The sequence below is a fragment of the Rattus rattus genome, chromosome 3, assembly GCF_011064425.1.
Source record: "Rattus rattus isolate New Zealand chromosome 3, Rrattus_CSIRO_v1, whole genome shotgun sequence".
Classification (NCBI taxonomy): Eukaryota; Metazoa; Chordata; class Mammalia; order Rodentia; family Muridae; genus Rattus; species Rattus rattus.
The window spans coordinates 126,544,045-126,566,954 of record NC_046156.1 but is presented as its reverse complement, the minus strand read 5'-3'; the positions used below and the strand labels follow the sequence as shown (position 1 = coordinate 126,566,954).

At 42.2% G+C, this 22,910-nt stretch overlaps 1 protein-coding gene across 3 annotated transcripts in view; it reads left to right on the top strand.

The window, feature by feature from the left end:
• The window catches only part of Pld1 (phospholipase D1), a 202,256-nt gene that overhangs the window by 167,002 nt on the left and 12,344 nt on the right, over positions 1-22,910 (top strand). For all 3 annotated transcript variants that reach the window (XM_032898579.1, XM_032898581.1, XM_032898580.1), the window contains 4 exons: positions 4,753-4,866; positions 7,480-7,529; positions 14,527-14,661; positions 19,409-19,562. In XM_032898579.1, the coding sequence (XP_032754470.1) occupies positions 4,753-4,866; positions 7,480-7,529; positions 14,527-14,661; positions 19,409-19,562 (453 nt within the window). The remainder of the gene's footprint in view (positions 1-4,752; positions 4,867-7,479; positions 7,530-14,526; positions 14,662-19,408; positions 19,563-22,910) is intronic.

Below are 22,910 nucleotides of genomic sequence, written 5' to 3'. Positions count from 1 at the left end.
CAAGACTTACTTGTCTTTCTAGGCTCGAACGTTGATTTACATTATTTAGCTCATATATGTCACATTGCCATAAAAGTTCATGACTTTTAGAAGAAACTTATTTTAACAAGAATCTTACAGATGTAATCTTCTAAGATTGTATTGTACTCGTGTGGGAAAAGCAACTGTCTGTCTAGGGCTCATTGCTCACGGATGCTGCCTGCCTATTCTCCTATTGCTTTGAAACGCAAGTTATTCTGCGTGTTAAGGACGCCTTCTCTTCATGACTGCCGATGCTCGGAAAGTGTTTCCAGAGAGATCGGAACCTCAACAGCTGGAATTCCATGGGCTAGGAATACAGACCCAGAGTTTTCTCTTTGATGGCTTCCATTCAACCTCAACTTTATGGGTGAAATTCCAGAGCTACCCTGTTTTTTAACAGTAGTGAAATAGAAGTCGTTTCTGCTAGTTTATGGTACATATTTAAAATTTTCATCATCCAGGAGGCTAAGAACCACCACATCAAAAGCAGCCAAAGGCCTCCACGGGAATGGGAGAGTCAGGAAGCCAGGTAGAGTGGATGCTAAGTCTTACAGAGTACAGACTGCAAGGATGCTTCACAGGGGTTTTAAAGCCCATGGTCTCACATAGGCTCTCCACTTTAAAGTCATCTTTGCATTATAAAATCTCAAGCACCACAGGCACTGGGTGTGCAAGACTGACAAGACTGGGCCTGCAAGAGTGACAGTGCTGAGGAGTGATTTATGTTGTGTGCATACACATGTACATACATACATACATACATACATACATGTGTGTTGTTTAGGTCATGGACTGTGTGTGTGTTCAGGTCTACAGGGTCCACTCAGTGAAAGGTGTCTCCTTGGGGAAGGGAATAAAGGTGGGGACGAAGGGAGTGGAGAAGTTTTGTTGTTTCCTCTGCATAATCCTCTCAGATTTGACACTGTTACACACTGGAAAGTATGATTTATTTGTTGGTTCCTCAGAGCACTAAACATAGAATAACGTATGACCCATTATTTCCATTAATGAGTGTCCCACAGAGAGCTGAAAACCAGTTTGACTGACACAATGTGCAGATGAACACACAGTGCGTGACTGACCTTTGTATTTGTTTTGATGTTTGTGAGTTTTTTTTTTTTAAAGGTGGGTCTTACTATGTTGTCCTAGCTGGCCTAGAACTCCCACACGTGGGCCTGCCTTTGAGGGCTAGGATTAAGGGTGTGTAGCACCACACCCTGCCTAATAATGCGATACTGATGGCAGCTTTATTTCCAGCATCCACAAGGCAAAGGCAACCCAACAGTGCACTAGCAGATGAATGTGTACATACAACACGGAAGTGTATGCAATCACAAAGCTGAAGGAACTCTGGAGCATGTCACAGCGTGGGGGAACCCTGAGGGCAGTGTGCTACGGAAAACAAGTCAGATCAAAAAGGACAAATATGCGATTCCACATTTGTGCAAAGTCCAGATAAAGTAGAGATCACCAGGGATCCTAGGGGGTGGGAGGTTGGGGGTGAGAGGTGAAGGAGTAGAGGTAAGGGGATTTCTATTCGTGATGATGAAAAGCTTTGCATAGGGAAGGATCTCATAAAATTAGAACCATAATTAATGGTGTAGACTCTTACAATGGACAAAATGCCCAATTTTATATTTCACACATTTACCATAATGAAATGTTCAAATGAAATGTTATTAAGAAAAAAAATCAAGTGTAGCTTGACCTATTCTTCATGGTCTTTCAATCTGACTCCACCCCGCCCTCTCAGCCAATGGTGCACACTTGTAGCGTGGGTTCTCTATCAAAACTGCTCGAAATAGAAAGCTATGTGAACATCCACCCCGTGTGTGGGACCAGGTCATCCCTCAGCCCAGGCTGTGGTCTTGTCACGAATGAACAAGACCCAGAGCCTATGGGTCAACTTCTTAGCCATGGTCTGGGAAAGAGGGAAGCGTTTCCCGATCTGACTGCAGAGTCAGGCAGCTCCACTGAGGAAGGTGACTAGAAGTGATTTCCATTCTGGGCTAGGAGCTGAGCTGCCGTGCTGCATTAACACACAGGTGGGGTACGTGGGTATCTCTGGAATGATTCTCACTGGAATATGCTTTTGTCTAGAAAAGTAGTATGTGTTCCTAAGTGTTCCCCTTGTGTTTGTCTGGCCTTTTAAATCTGGACTGTGGGAAAATAACTCAGGGCTTCCTGTTCTTCTCCTGTGTCCTGTTTACCATTGAAAGACCGCCTTCTCTCCCAACCAAGGCAGTAACCAAGGCTGCTCACATTTTCTCTGCATTCTTCCCAACTCAAACTATGTTTGCCATCTAGTGAGTAATCCCTGACATTACAGCAGTCTCCCTCGAACGCCTCATTCCTCAGCCACTGACTTCTCACACTGTGAAGACAAGTTCTGTATTGTAAAAGGTTTAAACGGAATAACACTTGAGAATTATCCAGCAGCGAGAATGTGCTCAAGCCAACTGTATTTGTGCACTATAAGGTAGCCAGAGTCCATCCCAAGCTTTCTCTTCTTCCAGAGGCTTTAATAGTTTGGGACTCGCACAGTACATGCTGCCTAGTGGACTATCCAACCTGTGGCCAAGGATAGCTATACAGACAGCCTGGTGCGAAATGGCACACTCACACAAAGCATTATGAGAGGGCTTTTCCTAACTCTACTTTACCATTCTCCAGCTTATCCTTAGTCAATAACAATGTCTTGCCTCGGTATCAAAAGGCTACATGTGCCTATCACAGCATTGTATTCTGGGTTTCTGAATATACATCAAGAGAAAGAGCTGCCTTTTCTATTGTTAAAGCTGCCATTAAGGGGCTAGAGAGTTGGCTCAGTGGTTAAGAGCACTGACTGCTCTTCCAGAGGTCCTGAGTTCAAATCCCAGCAACCACATGGTGGCTAGCAACCATGTGTAATGGGCATCCAATGCCTTCTTCTGTAGTATCTGAAGACAGCGACAGTGTACTCATATACATGGAATAAATATTTTTTTTTAAAAAAGTTGCCATTTAGTAGTTTCATTTTCCTTTAAAAGTTGGCCTTTTAAAGTGTTTCATGTGCCGGGGATTTTAAAACGAACGCTAGCTAGGACTTGCTCCATAGGTAAAGGTGCTTGTCATACATGTCTAGTGACCTAAGTTCAATCTCAAAAGTCCAGGTAGAAACCACCAACCAAAGAGCACACATGGGTGACCCATGGCTCTAGCCGCATATGTAGCAGAGGATGGCCTTGTTGGGCATCGATGGAAGGAGAGGCCCTTGGTCCTGTGGAGGCTTGATGTCCCTGTGTAGGGGAATGTCAGGGCAGGGAGGCAGGAGGCAGTGGGTGGGAGGGTGGGGGAGCACCCTTATGGAGGCAGGAGTGGGCAGATGGGAGGGGGAAGGGGGATAACATTTGTAATGTAGATAAAGAAAATATCAAAGAAAAAAATAGTGGAAGGAGAGAGCCAACTCCATAAAGTTGTTCTCTGAACTCCATAAATGGGCTGTAGCATGTGTGCCCATGTTCTACACACACAGTAATAATCCTTTTTAAATAAGGGCCACTGAGATGGACCAAACAATAAAGAGGCTTGCTGCCAAGACTGATATTCTGAGTTCAGTTCCCAGGCTTCACATGGTAGAAAGAGAAAGGTGATTCTCACAAGTTGTTTTCACACACACACACACACACACACACACACACACACACAGACATACACACACAAACACATACACATACACAGAGACATACACATACACACACAGAGACACACACATACACACACAGAGACACACACATATACAGACATACACACATACAAACACATACACATACACACACAAACACATACACATACACACACAGAGACACACACACACATACACAGACATACACACATACAAATACATACACATACGCACACAGAGACACACACATACAAACACACACACATACACATATACAAACACACACACATACATACAAACACACACACATACACACTCACAAACACATACACGTACACAGATATACACACACACACACACACACACACACACACACACACACACACACACACACACACGTACCCATGCATAAATGTTTAAAAAATGAAATAAAGATTTACACTAGTCACTCGGAATTCTTGAAGAACCCCTGGTAACATTCTGTGGCTGGAACCTTAACGTTCCTAAACAATGATCTTGTTTTGGAAAACACACTGAATTCTATGTGTACATTTGATTCTAAGACATAGGCACTGGGAACCCCACAGTCATGAATCAAATGCCTCCAATTTGCCAAACTCTGTGGCTGTAACTTTATATATACATATATGTATACATACATATAAATATGATATATGTCTATATATCTACACTACGGTTACATGTATTTAAATAAAATCTGATTTAAAATTATACATATGCACACAGTCTCATTGTGGTAACACCCTTTTCTAAAGTTTGATATACCCCACTTCCTACACCCTCTCCCATGAGATCAGCAAGACTTATTTTAAACTGCCTTCTGTCCTGCAAAGGAATGTAGAGGAGGAAGCAGACACAATTCCCTCTTTACTGCCAAATTAAGTTTATCGTTCAGCATGGTGCTCCACGGTGATACTGGGATCTGAGAGCCACCCGGGCTGAGTGGAGGAGGCTGTGCGGAAGCAGCGTCTTTGAATCTTTGGTCTGCTTGGATGGTGGTGTGGAGCTGGCACTTGGTTTTATTTGTTTGTGACTTTCTTCTGCAGGGAAGGCCAGAGATATCGAGTGTACATTGTGATACCACTGCTGCCGGGATTCGAAGGAGACATTTCCACAGGCGGGGGAAATGCTCTACAGGCAATAATGCACTTCAACTACAGGTACACTGAGCTCCAAGAAGGGAGCGGCCATGTTTTTGCATGTTTGCTCTGTATCGCGCTTTTAAACCTCACCTGTACTAGGTGATGAGATTCAAATGTCACAGTTATACTGGTGGCCCTGTCAAGTGCAACAGCACCAAAATACTAGTCGCTCTGTGTCTGTCTCCTGTCTGTCTCTTCTCCTCCCCTCCCCTTTCCTCCTTCCCTCCTGCTCTCCATCTCACTAGACCAGGCTGGCCTTGAAGTTCAGAGATACCCCTGCCTCTGCCTCCTGAATGCCCAGCTTGTGCATCTTTTATATTCATTTTAATACATCACTTAATGAGAAATATCTCTGTACCACCAATCCCTTTATTCTTTTCAGTAGGTAGAGAAGAGTAAAGCAGGAGAAGTAAGTGCTAACACGATGCAGATACATTTGAGTGCATTTGGTTAGACAGAGCAGAGATGACAACCTGGATGTTTTCTTTATGTTTCACACTTTTCTAATCATCCCTTTTGGGGGTGGAGGAGGGGACAGAATGAGACTTTATGTGGACCACACATAGAAGGGTTCAGGGCCTTGGTCACACTTGGGTGGAGGGTGGCATGTGCCTTGCTAGGCTTCAAAGGTCCCCAGCTGCTGCTGATGACAGTTTGAGGGTGCCCTTGGGTGCGATAGAGGTGGCGTTTGATGCTAAGTCTCATGTGGCCAGGCTATCTTGGAACTCCCTATGCAGCTGAGGCTGACTCTGAACTTGTGATTTCTTGCCTTTACCTCCCAAGTGCCGTGATTATACGTGTGTGCCACCGTGCCTGGTTTGCAGTGCTGGGAATGGACCCCGGTCTTCCTGCATGGGATTAAAGGCATGAGCCACCATGCCCAGCAGTTGGTTTCTTTCTCCCACTGACTTCCAACTTGTGCCTGTGTTATCTGCCAGTATTTTAAGTAAATATTAGGGCTGATGCTGTTACCTGGGGGGAAATTCACCTGGTTACAATGACAGCCTTGGGTCTACATATTTGAAGACGGGTTCGTCTCTGATGTTGTCTAATTTAGGACATAACTGTGTTACTTTGTGATTTTGATGTTTGTACTCTATCTGCTTTCTTGGCAATTCAAATATTATTTTTGGAATATTGTTGTGATTATTTCCTATGACTGTTTCTTGATTTTTTTTTTTTGAACCAGCTGAATGAAATACATATTTGGCCATTGTTCAGCAACCCAAACTATGACTTTTTGTCTTAGTTACCGTGGTAGAACAGATATGACGACCAATGCAAATTTTATAAAGGACAGTATTTAACTGGGGCTGGCTTACAGGTTCAGAGGTTCAGTCCATTATCATCAAGGTGGGAACATGGCAGCATCCAGGCAGGCATGGTGCAGGAAGAGCTGAGTTCTACACTGAAGGAATCCAGGAACAGACTGAGCATCCTCAGGCAGCTAGGAGGAGGGTCTCCAAGCCCACCCCCACCCCCCAGTGACACACTTCCTCCAACAAGGCCACACCTTCTAATAGTGCCATTCCCTGGGCAAACCATCACACCTTTCATTATGAAAAACATCTGTTTGAAGGCTATCAGCCTTCCCAGGCATAGCCGTATTGTTAATTTTTATACAGCAGGCAAATGGAACAAAAAGTTTTTGGTTTTCTTTTTCTTTTTTAAATATATTTTTATTATCACCCAGATCTAATATTTTCAGTTTTAATTTTAAAGTTTTATGAGCATTTCCTAATATTATAAATAATAATGTGTTATGACATTTTTCTTATACTCCTCTAATAATTTGATCATATCTATACCTTCCCATCCCCCCATTGTCTTCTTTGTCCTCTCTCAGGCCAACCTAGTCTCTCTTCGGCTTTGCTTTTTTCTTTCTCTTTCTTTTGTGAACCTGTGAATTCCATTAGTGTTGTTTACAGGTGTGTTCATGAGAGGCGATTTGTGGAAGTGTGAGCATATTGGTGGCACACCACCGAAGAAAATGTCTCTCCCTCTCCCCTGTAACCATGAGAGAGCCATCAGGGATGGCTGGCCTCAGGGCCCCTTGCTTGTCCATTAGAGTCATCAATATTTAACAGCTTGAGAAACAAAAAGATCATCCACAGAGCCAGTTATTTAAACTTTGATTTTTCTCATGTCCAGGTTTTTGCTGACTCCATGGAAATAACCCAGTATAATAGTTTGCTCTATCTCGGGTGCTCTGCCAAGAGTTTGCCCTTTTCACCCCAGAAAGCAGGATGACTGCATAAGTGCTCTTATCTGTGAAGACTCCTAAATTTATCATTCCCCAGCACAAGGTTTTCTAAGGGGAAGTTCATTCAGAGCCCATCTCTCTTCCTAAAACCTGGTATCAATTTTATAACTCTTCTATTGGCTCATCTCAAGATAACTACCTTTTTGGTTTTTTCTTAGTAACATTACAAAAAATGCCTATTATGGTTTCAACTTTTGAAAATGAGAAAAATGAGAATAGAACTTTCTCATGAAAGTACATGTCCTGTTTCTGCTTGGGTTAGGATCATTTCCACAGGTATTGGTATCAGACTTGGTTATTAGGAATCTCCATAACTGTGCCTTTACCTGTGTGGGGACCTTGATAACTGTGCCTTTGTGTTTTTTCAGAACCATGTGCAGAGGGGAGAGCTCCATCCTTGAACAGTTAAAGCCAGAGCGTAAGTTCTGCTTCTTCTCTTCTGTGATTGTTTCTAGGGAACATCAGGAGTTAACAGGATTGGGGTAGAGAGCAGGCTTGGCATCTTTTAGTTATTTTCCTTGTCGTGTGAAAAGTATCTGACAAGCAGCTTGGGGAAGAGCTGATTTATTTCTGCCTCACAGCTTGAAGGTCCCACCCATCATGGCAGGGAAGGCATGACAGCAGTGCTGTGATGGCTGGTCATCTGAGTTCACAGTCAGGCAGCAGAGGGAGGCAAATGAGCCTTTTGTCCTTTTTGTTCAGTCTGGAACCTACTCATGGAATGGCGCTGTTCACACTAGTAGGAGTAGACCTTCCTACTTAACTAGTGTGATCTCCTACTAGTGTGAACAGCGCCATTCCATGAGCACACATCTCAAATGGATGAACAAAAAAGCTATCCTGGTGTCTTCAAATGTCACATGGTGTATTTACATGTAAGCTGCTTCACAAAATGCTCAACAGAGGTAAACCACCTTTTCTCATTAAAGCATCCAAACCAGTGTTCAAATGAGAACACCTGTGTATGAGGTGCATGAGTGAGAAACACTAGAAATACTCTGCAACTTTTATTGATTTGCTTTTATAATATCAGTAATTACTGAGGAGTCTCACATGGATGGTCTGTATGTATTCTCTGCTTATCTCTAGCGCAACTCCATACGGGTCATCCCTGTCTTAAGGATGAGGGAAACAGACCTAAGGGGCCAGCAGGTATCTATCGCATCTGCTTATGCAGAAGTCCAGGGATTCTGGTAGTACTTTCTTGTTCTTAATGAAAACAGCCCATTGCATAACCGTCTTTATGACCTTTGAGACAATTGTAGACGAGAAAGGAAACACTGCTGCAGTTCTTTCTGCAAGTACATTCTTAGTGGGTATGAGAAAAAGGAAGGAAAGAATATATATATATCTCAAACATTTTATACCTAAACAGACATTTAACTTCATAGAGATATGGAGATGACTAGTAAATACATACATAAAAAATGCCCAGTATCACTTGCCATTGGGAAAAACCAAGTGAAATCCACCTTGAGATGCAGCCCCACCCCCTCTAGGATGGCTAAAGTAACATCAGGCATTGCCAAGAGTGTATGAACAGTGGGACCCTCATGCTTTGCTGTTGTGAATGCAAATCAGTACAGAGTCATTTGGAAGCAGTTTGGTAGTTCCTCAGAGGTTAGACATAGAGTTCTGTATAAGCCAGAAATTTTCTGTAGTATATAAAAAAAAATGCACCTATTCAAAATTTGCACATGAGTGGTCATAGTCAACATAGATGGAAAGGGGAAACCATGCAATGTCCAATAACTGATCAAGGTGTGCATTACATGAGATGCGTGTGCACCCGTGAAGGCCAGAGACACACATCAGGTATCCTGCTCCACCACTGTCTATCTTAATGATGGGCTAGTATTGATAAACTATGAAAAGCAATGAAATCGTATGCACTAAAATATGGATGAATCATGTAGGTACTGGGCTACCTGAAGGAAGCCAGGCATGAGAGCCCACATGTTATATGGTTGCATTTTTATGAAATATCTTTAATAGGTAAATATACAGCAACAGAAAAGAAAGTTTTGTGGTGATTGCTAAGGTCTGGGGAGAGTAGGTAGCATCAGACGCCAAGTAGATGGGCATGCGGATATAAATGTCTTAAAATTAGGTCATGGTGATAGTTATATAGTACTGAGAAAATACTTCTTAAAAACCCAAACACTCAGAACCCAGACCAAGTACAGCAGTACACATCTGTAATCCAAGCATTCAGAAGAGAGAGAGGAAGATCATCCTTAGATATACAGGTCATCCACACTCTAGGTCATCCTTGATATACAGCATATGCAGGGACAACTTGGGATACATGGAAAATAAATCTCAAAAAATTTGCCTCAAATGAAGTAATCTGTGGGTTGTGGTAGTACATACCTTTAAAGTCAGCAATTGGGAGGCAGAGGGAGATGGATCTCGTTGGATTGGAAGCTCGCCTGGTCTACATAGTGAGACCTAGTCTCAAACAAACAAGCAAACAAAACAACCAAAAGAACATCTACCGAACCATAGGTTTTATTTATTTGCACATCTGGGATTGGATGGAAAGCCTTGAACATTCTGCCACTGAACCTTATTCCCAGCCCTGAACTGTACAACTAAAAGTGGAAAATTTCACGCTACAGAGCTTTTGGAAATATTTACAGATTTTTATGAATTTTTCGAGGATTTGTTAGCTTTAAAAACTGTAGGTTTAACTGGGTGTGATGGTGTGTGTGCCTTTATTCCCAGCAATCAGGAAGCAGAGGCAGGGCTCTGTGGATTCAAAGCCAACTCAATCTATGTATGGAATTTCAGGACAGGCAGGGTTACACAGTGAGACTCTGTTCCTCAAAATAAGTCAGCAGGTAAGTAAGTAAATAAATACATAAGTAAATAAATAGGCTTGAATTTCCCTGACAGGTATCTCATATATGCACACACATGTCTATCAGTGTTGGAAAGTTTAGGAAGTTTTTATTGACGGTGTGTTCAGACAGTTATACCCAGGAGAGAGCAGACGTCACAGAGCGTCACCTTGGTCTCTATGGGTTGATGAATCAATCTATATAAAACGCGTTGATTGATAAAACAGAGTGTGGTGGAAAGTCACCCACACTGCCCAGTGCTTGTAAGGCAAAGGTGAGGTTATTGGAAAGTAAGGAGGCAAAGCTGGTTCTTCCTTTGTCAACGGTGAAAACATCCTGCGCTTGGATAAAGCGTTTTTTACTTCGGCTCCAGATCCTTCATCTCGCCTTTGCCATTCAGGGAAAATAAATTGGATTTTAACACAAGAAACAATTTCAATGGTAAGCCTGCTTGGGGGAAGGTTTCTAAGCACCCTGGGAACAAGTCAAAATAAGGCCTCTCTGTGGGGGAAACGTTCGTGTTCTGAACGGAGAGAAAAGATTAATTACACAGTGCCCTTTTCTGAAGAAAAAGGTTGCCTTGCCCGGTCTGTTTTTGTTACTGTGTGGTGGGTTTTACAAGGCCCAGCTTCCTCATCTCTAATTGGGGGCAGGGCTGCGGCTTCTGTTGCTGCTTCAGTTAATTTGAATGAAGCTGCAGCTGTGACGAAATTAAAATTCCTGAGGAGAATTCCAGCCCTAGCAGTCTCTGATCCGATAATCCCCAGAGAATGTTCAGGTTAAAGCATTCTGTTATCGGTTGTATAACTTTTTGTGAATTATATATAGCATTTTAGGCTTTAGGACTAAGTTAGTGTAAATTAGTGGCCAGGGGTGTTCAAGGGGGATTATAAATGCACAAGTACTCAGAGCTCCAAACTGAAGCAGTAAGCCTATGATAACTCTTGGTTTTGTTTTTATCCCCTCAACGTTGCCTTGTGTACTTCCAGGCACTTGTGTGGGGTTCAACTTCCTTCTGGTACCCAGACAGCGTTGTCAATCAGAGTTAGTCCCAGACTATGTGTCTGGAGTCTCATATCCCATGACATCATCTGGGAGCCTCCCCAGGACTAGTCTTTCCCTTTCTTCACATTGGTGTTAGAGTATCTGTGTTGTTGGAGTTTTGTTTTCTCTGCAATCACTCACATTCCTCACTGTTTGGTGGTGCACACTAACACCACCGACTTTGTATTTGTTTCCTGTGAAGTCAGCTTTCTTCAGAGTAAAATAGTTCTCGACTTGCCTTGATTTCCTTCACTAGGAGCACAGGAGGGTGAAAGGTGGGGTGCATTCCTGTCATCGGTGCACACAATTGTATCTGACAGAGCACGCCAAGATTACCCATGATGCCTTCTTTCCACATAAAACTTTTCTCCCTGTCTTTCTTTTTTCCTCTCTCTCTCTCTCTCTCCTCTCCCTCCCTCTCTCCTTCCTTCCTTCCTTCCTTCCTCCATTCCTTTTTTTTTTTTCTTTCTTTTTCTTTTTCTCCTCTTCCTCCTTTAGAATCTGTACTGTTAGCTTTCTCCTCAAGGCCATTTTTCATGCATGAGCCTCACCGTCTGCAGGAGGCAGAGTGGAAGCTTGGTATGGACTGTGGTCTGGGCATCCTGACTGACAGGTGCTTGGCTGATGTGCCCTAGGCCTACTGTGGAACTGCGCATGCCTGATTTTTGACACTATAGACTATGGCACATCTTAAAATTCAGGCTGCTGGGAGCTAATCAACATAACTGATCTTTTCAAAATGCTTGTTAAATAAGTTCAGACTCTTTGTTAGTATTACTGGTAGAATCACATGCCACATCTCGATTGTGGAGGTCAGAGGACAACATTCAGGAGCCAGTTCTCTCCTTCCTTCTGCCTTTCTATGGGTTCCAGGCATCAAACTCAGGTTGTCAGGTTTGTGAAGCAATGGCCTTTACCCCCAAAGCAGCACTAATTTAGTTGGTAGGACAATTTTGGGGCTCTCTCTGAACCTTCACCCTGTGTTTATGTATGCTGACATTTTACCTTTCCCCTTTCCTCCCTGTCTTGTTCTTCCCCGCTCACCTTCTCTCCCCCTTCTCTCCCTCCCTTTAGCTTTCCTGGGGCCTTAAACACGTCCACAGGCCACCCTCCCCTGAACCACATGTGCAGCTCAGTTATCTACCTTTAGCAAGTCTTACAAAGATGGAGTGGGCCCCAGGTACTGAGAACCTCTGTTGAGTGGATCTTAAGTTTCAATAGAAAAATCCACGCTAAAATAGTTTACCTTGGCAAAGGCTCTTCTCCATGACTCTGTTGAAAAATTGTTTTAAGTCTTAAAGCATTATACTTGGGATCACGAGGCAGCCCCAGATGATACAAAGGAACCAAAAACTCTTTTTCCATGGCCCTGTGTAGCAATGATGATTGAAGTTGCTGGGGTAGGGGAAGCCCCAGTGCGGGAACAATGGAGCCTACAATACCTATAAAAATGAGGCATACTTGGAAATATTTTCCAGGAATTTTATGGACATGAAGAACTTCAAAGAAGACACACTCCCCTCTCTTTAACCAGAGGAGATTTTTTTTAAAAAAGGGGATAATGTTCCAGGCATGTCCAATCTTTTGATCTTGCCATCTACAAAATTCATGCTTGTGTTACAAAAACTTGTGCCCTGTCTCCAAACTGACAATGTTTTAAGGATGTTTGCAATTTTGTGTTGGGCCTTCTCATAGCTGTCCTAGATCTCATGTAACCTGCTGTTGCAGGTTAAATGTCCCTGGAACTTAAACACTGTTCTAATGTAACATTAACACATGGAAGTGTTGTGAATATTTCATGTATGTAGAACTTACCTAAGAATGAGCTTCTGTCCAAGATACCTAAACTTAGTAGAGTATCAATGGCAAGGTAGAAAGCCTTCATAAGAAATGGGAGGCTCAGTAAACAGACCATGAGCTTCCACTCGGTCTATTACTATGTTTCATAATCTCCTAAAGAAAAAGATGATATCGAACGTCTTCCTATTAGGATTCATGACAACTTGGGTCCTCTTGTTTGTTCTGAGGCTCAGACTTTGTGCAGGACAACAGTTGGGGGGGGGCATAAGATCTTATGGCAACACTCAGACCGTGGTAGTGACTACTTGGGTTTGGAATGCAGGTCTTGTCACACAGTGAGATGAGTGAGCTGCAAATCACAGCACAAGCCTGGTACTGTTCACTCCAAACAAAATCTCCCTCTTTCCGAACATTAATGATCCAGAAGGGAGAATTCTTTGACAGTTGCATACATGCCTACAATGTGTTTTCATTTTTACCTCCTGCTGTCCTCTCTCAGTTCCTCCTTTCCAACCAATCCCATTCCTGCTTTCATATTGTTTAGTTTAGTTTTCCAGTGACTCACTGGAATCAATTAGCATTGTCTTCAGGAGCATGGACAACGTTTTGGTAGCTATGCCACTCAAGAAAATGACTTCTCTTTCCCCAGTAACTGTTAAATGTCAATAGCTCTTCAGGGAGGGTGGAGGCTCATAAGTTCTTCCCCAACCCATGATGCAATGTTGCCAGGCCCCATCTTGTAATAGTAACCACAGCCATGTGAGTTCCCAGGCACAGTCTTGGCCATGACTTGAAGACAGCAGTTCACAGCACTCCTCCCAATCCCAGGGGAAGATTGTTTAATTGGCCTCATTTCTCTGTAGCCATAGTAAACACACTAAAATGCTGTTTGGTGCTGAATGTACTACATGTATTTTATGGTTCTAACACGTATTTGTCCTCTGGTACTGCCGCAGGTGTCAGCTGAGACAGAAGCAGCCATAACACTGAACTCTTACGTTGTCTTTTCTGCCTTCTCTCCTCAGTAGTTAGCCCACCAACTCATTAAATGGCTCAAATTGGAGTACGTTTCTAGATTGCATCAGCCAAAGACAGAAGACATTGCAATATGACTTTTTAAAAATGTAGCCATTGTCCTAGTTAGCTTTAATGACATAGAGTAGAGTTATCTCAGAAGGAAATCGCAAATGAGGAATTGCTTGCCTCAGAATGGCCGGTGGACATATCTATAAGGGATTGTCCTGACTGTTAATTGGTATAGAAAGCCCAGTCTACTGTGAACTGCACCAACCCTGGGTCCTGGGATGGATGAGAAATGAACAAAGCACGAGACAGAGAACAAGCCAGAGAGGGAGTTAGCAAGCATTGCTCCTCTGGATCCTGCTTACCCTGGAGCTCCCACCCTGATGTCCCGCAATGATGGACTGTGACCTAGAAGATTGAGTCAAACCCTTTCCTCCCCTAGCTTTTGGCTGAAGTGTTTTTGTTGCAGCAACAGAATGAAGTTAGGGTATTCATCCAAGTTATTAATATAAATTCCCTTATGCTTTCCTGATTAAGTTTTGCAGTGCATGCGTGCATGTGTGTCTGTGTACACATTACAATATTGTATACATGTATTCTAAGTAACCTGCTTACATGACATATATGTCTTGGAAAACAACAAATTTGATGTACCTTAGTTGTGCACGGTGATGTTGATTTTAGTATTTTCTTTTTGATTCACAGTTGGTAACAAGTGGATAAATTACATATCGTTTTGCGGTCTGAGAACACATGCAGAGCTGGAAGGAAACCTTGTCACTGAGCTCATCTATGTCCACAGCAAGTTGTTAATTGCTGATGATAACACGGTTATCATAGGTAAGTATTGGCCTGTGGCTGTGCCTCTTGTCACTGACAGTGCTCTGCCTCAGTTGTCCTTGCTTCTCCACACTTCCTTGGCAACAGAGACACTGCCATATAATTCTAGACTGTTCCAGAGACATTCCGCTTCTGTTTTATCCTCCCTAAACTGTTCTGCTTGTTTTTGGTTTTAATTTATAAAGTATTAGAAATAAAAGCAATGAAAAGGACTTTGTATATATTATATATTACAGTATTAGAAACTGAGGCTTAAAACATTCATTTATTCATATGCCTGATCTCATTGATCCTCTTAAAAATGTTTGCTTGCTTGTTTGTTTGGTTGGTTGCTTGATTGATTGATTTTGTGTATGCTGCACAGTTTTGTGCAGAGGGTCCTAGGAACTGAACTCTAATCATTAGGCTTACCTTAGCAGCAAGTGTCTTTACCTGCTGAGTCATATTGCTAGCCCTGATTTTATTATTTTTTCATTATTCTCTTACTTTTATTTTGAATCTGAGTGACTAGATTTCTGGAGTTGGAGGGAAAGAAAATCAGCAAAGAAAGTATTTCGAACAAGAGACCCTTGTGGGTGGCTTGTTTTGATCTTACATCCATCCACTTGACCTTTCCTACAGATCCAGAGTTGGGTAACAGTTAAGGTCAGAAGAATGTTAAAGTATCACTGCCCATGCTCCTACCACAACTCTTTCTATTGCCTACATTGTAGACACAATCCAGAAGTCTTTGCTGATATCCATGGAGTTGGAGAGAGAAGGGTGTTTCAGTGAAATGGCATAACCCCATTTTAAGATCAATATCCTTCTCTGACTAAGGATAAAGGTGTATTACTATAGAGCCCTGTTTCTCTTAGTGGCTTGGGAGAGAGGCATGCATGTTCTGGGTTGAATCTTCTGGGCCAGAGGGGTGGATACTCAGCCTCCTTCCGGGTTTATATACACTGGGCATCCTTGTTACCATTATTCAATTATTTCCCATGTTAACATTGTTACACTGGAAAGGTAGATGAGATGCAGAAAATTAATAACCTTTCCTAGTTAGTGTTTCAATTGCTGCAATGAACCACCATAACCAAAAGCGAGTTTGGCTTACACTTCAACATTGTAGTTCATCACTGAAGGAAGCCAGGACAAATACCCAAACAGGGTAGGCATGTGGAGGCAGAAGCTGATGTGGAGGCCATGGAGGGATGCTGCTTACTAGTTTGCTCTTTAGGCCTTTCTCAGTCTGGTTTCTTTGAACCTGGGACCATTAGCCCATGAATAGCACCAACGCACAACGGGCTTGGACCTCCCCATCAACCACTAATTAAGAAAATGCTCTACGTCCTGATCTTATTTTATCAATTGGGGTTCCTCCCTTTAGATGACTCAAGCTTGTCATAAAACTAGCCAACATATTACCACTCTGAACATGCGTTGTTGAGAGCAATAGTGGATGGCACTTCTGGGAATCCTGTTCATCTGTTTTAAATAAAATGTAGCTTCTCAGCTATATTAAGATAATTCCCTGGTCTTTAAGAAACTAAACATCATGAAGTGTTTTGACAGTTTTTGGCAGTTCTATGCCTTTTTCATCTCTAGTCTCCATGAGAGAAAGGAGAAAAAAAAATCTCATATCTAACAGTAATGAAATGTCTTATGTGGTGAATATAATTTGGGAAACATGTAATTCTGAAGCAAGGAAATATACATATCTCAGGGTATTTGGGTGCATACATGTATGTATATTTCTGTAAACATGGCTTGAATATCTGTACATATGTATATACATAATTAGAAAGACTGGAGAGATAGATTCTTTTTCTATTTGCACAGAGTAGTTTTTAAAAAAAAAGCATCATAGCCTAATAGCCCTTGCTTATAATAGCCATGTTTCTTAACTTGTGGGTCATGACCCTTTGGGACCTGAAGACCATCAGAAAATGCACACACACACACACACACACACACACACACACACACACACACACACAATAAAATTCATAACAGTAGCAAAACTACAGTTGTGAAGTAGCAACAAAGTTTTATTGTATTAAAGGGTCACAGCATTAGGAAAGTTGAGAACCACTGCTCTATATGAACTTATTACCCATAAGTGATAAGTCAACTTCAAATGGATCAAAGACCTCAACATAAAAACCAGGTATACCTAACCTGAAAGAAGAGAAGTGAGGAATAGTCTTAAACTCACCGGCACAGGAAAACACTTTCTGAACAGAACACGGTCAGCACAGGTACTAAGAACAATTAATAAATAAGACCTCAGGGAACCAAAAAGCTTCTGTATGGCAGAGGACACTTATTCAAACAGAGAAGGCTACAAAATAGGAAGATTTTAGCAATATACATCTGATAGAGGGCTGATACCTAAAATATATGAAGAACTCAAAAAAGTGGGTGTCAAATTTTTAAAATGGACTACAGATTTAATAGAGAATTCTCAAAAGAGTAAACACAAATGGCTGAAGTGTTTAACATCTTTAGTCATCAGGGAAATTCAAATAATTTGAACTAGTTTGAGATTTCATTGTACACCAGTTAGGATGGCCAAGATCGGTGAATGACAGCTTGTGCTGGCAAGGAGGAAGAGTGGGGGGACCACTCCTCCATGCTGATGGGAATGCAAACTTGTACTGCCACTATGAAATCAGTGTGGCTTCCTCAGGAAGTTGGGAATCAATCCAGGTCAAGATCCAGCTATCCGCCCTTGGGCATACACCCAAAGGACATTTCATCCTACTACAGTGCTGCTCGTCCAACCATGTCCATTCATTTATAATAGCTGGAAATCGGAAACAGTCTAGATTTCCATCTATAATGGAAATCAATTCCTTCATAATGGATGAATAGTTAAAGAAAATGTTATGTTACATTTACACAATGTAACATTACTCAGTTGCTAAAAAAATTTTAATGAAATTCATAGGTAAATGTATGGGGTGAGAAAAAAAATCATCCTGAGTGAGGTAGCCCACGAAAAATAAATATGGAATGTCTTCACTTACATGTGAATGTTAGCTGTTGAGTCTTCAATAATCAGGGGCTAAGATCCATATAACCATGTAAGTTAGCTATAGAGTAAGGGACTAGAGGGCAGAGATGGATCTCCCCAGGAAGGGGAAATAATGTAATTATGGATGACTAAGGTGGGGACAGGGGCTAGAGTGGGAGGACAAAATGATGAAGGGAGAGAAAGAGGGCAAGGGAAGAAAACCATGGAGGGACAGCTAAAACAAGGGCCATTTGAATGCTGGTATAGAAAGCTGATATAGTAAAAGCATTCCAAAAGGACACATATGTGAAGTTGATCTAATGAGGTTGGCAAATAATGGGGACTATGAAGCCCCAACAGGTATCTCTCATCATCCAGGAAGGAGTCACATCTAATTGAGATTTTAGCCAAAAAGGCCCCATGAGAACCCCCATACAACCCATGCTATGGCCAAGGCTATTGGTTCTCCCCAAAACTGACAGCAAGGCCCTGTTGCTGAAGATGACATCCACACAATTCATCGAGCATGATGGAGGCTGGTGCCTTCCTACAGCTTTTACCCCTACTCATGGTGCTGGAAGGTGCTTGGCAGGCTACGAAGGAGACAGGTTAGCACCAACCCAGCTACACATCCTTCCATCTGCAACAGAGACATAGGGTGTAGATTTGGATAAGAGGGGAAGTAGGTAAAGTCTGGAAGGAGGTGGTGGGGAAGGGAACCATAATCACAATATATGTATGAAAAAAAGTCTATTTCAATAAAAGAAAAATATAGAAAAAATGCAAACATGCACAGAAGTCTGAAAGATCTGCTTGCCTCCTGAGTGCTGGAACTAAAGATGTGGGCCACCACCTCAAGGCTGATATTTTTTAAAAAAATAAAACAAAACCCAAAACCCTACCAACTTCCATACTGAACTGGCAGTTGTATTGTTACCTTTAAACTCCTTCATGATTGGCCAGCATCCTTTGGGATGTGGGTAGAAAATGTGAAGCAATAAGGAAATTGTATTGTTTCATAAACAGTATAAGGAAATTCCAGTGTTGACTAGTTTACACTCTTCTAGATTCTGTAGGGTTTTTTAAAACAATTATTTTTTTTTCTTTTCTCTTTTTTTTTTGGATCCAGGGACTGAACCCAGGGCCTCACGCTTGCTAGGCAAGCGCTCTACCGCTGAGCTAAATACCCAACCCCTTAAACAATTATTTTTATTTATGTGTGTTGCATCTATGTGTGTGTGTATGCTATTTCCATGTGTGTAGGTGTCCATGGCATCCAAAAGAGGACATCAGATTCCCTGGACCTACAGCCGTTAGCATGGATGCTGGGAACAAACTTGGGCCTCCTGGAATAGCAGAAAGCTCACTTAACTGCTGGGCCATCTCTCTAGCTGCTAGTCTGCTTTTTGTCTGTCAGCCTCGGCTTGTTGGGTTAGTTCCTTGTGGTTGCAAAATGGCCATAGAGTGAATCTTCTGAAGTCAATATCCAAAGGCTGGGAAAGACGATACAACGTTCTTCTTTCTCAGAAACCTCTGGGAGCTCTCCTTCATGCCACATGGCCCAGAACCATGCCAGGTGCCATGCCCTAAGCTAAACACCGACAACGATAATGGCATTGCAATGTTTGACACATGGGCTCATCCTCAGGAGGCCCCCACATCCCTAAACGGCATCTTCCCTGGATGATGTTGACAGAATTGGGGTTTTATGAGAAGAAGCTTGTGCATGTCTACTGATTCTCCTTTTAGGTTCTGCCAACATCAATGACCGGAGCATGCTGGGAAAACGAGACAGCGAAATGGCTGTCATAGTGCAGGACACAGAGACTGTCCCGTCAGTGATGGATGGAAAAGAATATCAAGCTGGCCGCTTCGCTCAAGGCCTTCGGCTGGAGTGCTTCAGGTCAGCACTGCAGAGTCATGATTTTATTGTTAGTTTCACAGAGCTGGGACTAAGGGTGCCTTTACCCTTGGCACTCTCACCATGCTAGTTCTTTTTCATCTAGAACAATGCCCCTCAGAGTGGAGGATATGTACACTAGTATGAAAAATAGTTTTAAACATTCATACATGTATTTTATTAGTCTGTCATCTTTGTGTACAATAGCACAAGTTACCCTTTTAAGTGTAGTTGATTTAAGGTCAGGTCAGGTCAAACTGTATAGGTAGAATTTGTGTAAGTTTTTAAAGTAACTTCACTTTTAAAAAATCAGAATATGCAGGGTGCTCTCACATGTGAAGACACTCCAGAAAGTCTGAAGGGTTTAGTTCAATCCCTTCAGCTCATAAGGTAGAAGGAGAGAATCTTCAGGTTGTCACAGGTGGAAGGGAAGAAGTGACTCCCACAAGGTTTCCTGACCTCCACATGCACTGTGACGTGAACATTGGCAGATGAATTACAAGGATACTTATATATTAAGTATTCCTAAAAGAATTCTGGTGGTTGCTGGTATCAAATTTAAGTGGAGCATTACATTTCCTAGGTGTAAAAGGACTTCTCTGGTCTTCCACAAGTAGACAGAACACTGAACACTGTGAAGCTAAGGGATTAAGTGCTGTCGTTGGCCCTGAAGAGGTTCTAACTGCCCCCAGCTCCCTCAGTTTGTTATCAAGTACTCTTCCCTCACCTCAACCATGTTACTCCATTGCTCACTACCATCTAGCTCCTTCCCTCAGAACTAAACAAGGAACAGGTAAAACCCTTCCAGATACATTAACCACACATGGTCTGTCAACACCTTGCCCTCTCTCCCAACTGTTGACCTTGTCAGGAGGTCCATAGTTTATGATTCTAGAATTGACCTTGCTGTGAGTCATTTCACTTGTGACCTGTGGGGATCTCTGTGACCATCAGGGCTGGCAGATTGTCAGTTCGAGTGAGACAAGAAGGAAGTCTGGTTCAACATGATTTAGTTAGCCAGGGTTGGTTCGGACTTCTGTTGTATGACCTCTAGTATCTAATTGTAAGCATGTTTGGTATAGTACAATTTGGAAGAAATGATTCCTGGTATAACACAGTCCATGTGCACAAAGAGGCATCATTACATCACAACTGTTTTTGAAGTACATGCCATTTCTTCCATGAAGATTGATTCTAGATGTAAGCTATATGTATATGTATCTTAAGGCCCTATAGGAGGGTCTGGTGTAGTCCTGGCCATGCAGGGAGCAAAGAGTCTTTTGGACTATTCGCCACCTCTGGTCCTGGTTGTGGCAGCTTGGTCTCTCAAACTCTGGCCCTACAGAAACATAAAGGTCACTTAGACTATTAGCCACTTCTGGTCTTGCCTGTGGGAGTTTGGTATGGCCTAGCCCAACAGATGCAGTAAGTCACCAGGTCCTCAACCACCTCCATTCCCAGCCTTCTGGGTGGAAACACAGGTTATCCATCTTTCTTATTGAAAACATGACTGTTTAACATTTCTGGTTTCTTTAGTGTGTATCTGTGGATAAGGACCTTGGTGCTCTCAATAGTGGCCTCTATGGGGAGACATACCAAGTGCTTCTGATGTAGTTGAAGGTTGTGCTTTATGCTGCTTGCAGGAGGAATGTCCTATAAAACCATTGTTTTGATGCTTCATGCGTTAGTGTCGATGTGTCTGTGTCTCACACACAGAGAGGACATGTACTAGGTACTTCTCTCCTTGTCAACATGGCGGCCATCTTTCTTTAGTGTGAGCAGACTGAGCTCCCCAGACCTAGCTACATGCACATTCAGACACATTGATTCTTCACTCACAGCTGGAAGAAGTCAGGGCCATGCCTCAAACTATGTCAGTGCCTTTCAACAGCTTTTATCACTGTATTACTTTATTACTAACTGTTTGGGGCAGTGAGAGTTTTCAAACCACTGATATTTCAGAAAAGCACTTAATTTTTTTTGTTTAGCAGGGGAGAGTTTAAAATTTGTACCCTGCTCTTCAACCCACTGGCTTCCTATTCCAGCAGACACAAGGAAATATTTCACTTTGTAAGCTGAAAATATATGTCACGTCCTTTCAGTGGTGGGTAAAGGTCAGAATTCTTTTTAAAGTGGTGGGCTTCTTTATACAACTTCAGTTGTATACTAATTATAGAGGGACACCATTCTTCTTTATACTTTATTTTCTCTTGTAGAAATTTGGCATACATAAAAAAAACAATATGAAGGTAAAATTTGTAATTCCTCCACCCAGTGCCAGTGATTTTTAAACTTTATTTTTAAATTTATACATAAATTGCAAATATTTATTGAGTACTATGTGATATTTTAGTGTAAACGTAATTATTCTGGGTATATTAATTAATATTGCAAATGAATATGGTGGCACTTATTCCTTAACCAGCTAGAGTCCCAAACAACCACACAGAGACCTTTTAGTATTTCAAGGCTTGTGACTTAGCTGGGCAGACACTCAACTAGTTAACCGATCCATCTAGCCCCATCCAGCTATGGCTTGCTATACCTTCCAGATCTGTAGTTATGTCCATCTCCCCTCATGTCTCCTGGAGAAAGGCCTTCCTCTTTTTCCCAGAGTTCCTTTCTTCCTTTCAGGAAGTCCCGCCTATCTCTCTCTCTACTGCCCAATCACAGGCTATAGGCTTTTATTGCCCAATTAACTGGAGGAGCAAGGTTTGCATAACAAAAGCTGGCGTGTGGGAGAATTTGCTTGTCTTGGGGCAATCAGATATTAGGGTATAGGATTTAGCATTTGAATACACAGCAGCACCAGACCAACCCCAACATTTTAGTACTTGTGTTTACTAAGTAATGTCTAGATTAATGTGAGAGTAACTTTAAAAATATTTAATATATGTTTGGGCAGTGCCATGTGTGCAAGTGAAGGTCAGAGAACAATTCTGGGGAATAACTGTCCATGCACCTTGTTGAGGCAGGGGTCTCTCTTGTTTCTGCCTTGCTGAGTATTCCAGATTAGCTGGCCTGCGAGCTTCTGTGCATTTCTCTTCTTTCTACTCCCAGCTGACTGTAGGACTGCTGGTATGAACGATGTGTATCACTGTGTCCAGCTTTTTACTTGGCTTTCAAAAATTAAATTCTGGTTACCAGGCCTGCACAGCAAAGTGCTTTTCTGATGAACCATCTCTCCAATATGGGCATGCATATCTACTCGAGCCTTTATCCTTTTATTCAGCATTCAAATCTAACATGCAAAATTCTTTCTTCTGGCTTCTGTGAAATATACGCTCCATCATCACCATCATCCAAAGTCTCCCACGAAGTCCACCAAAACTTCTTATTCATGCCTACACT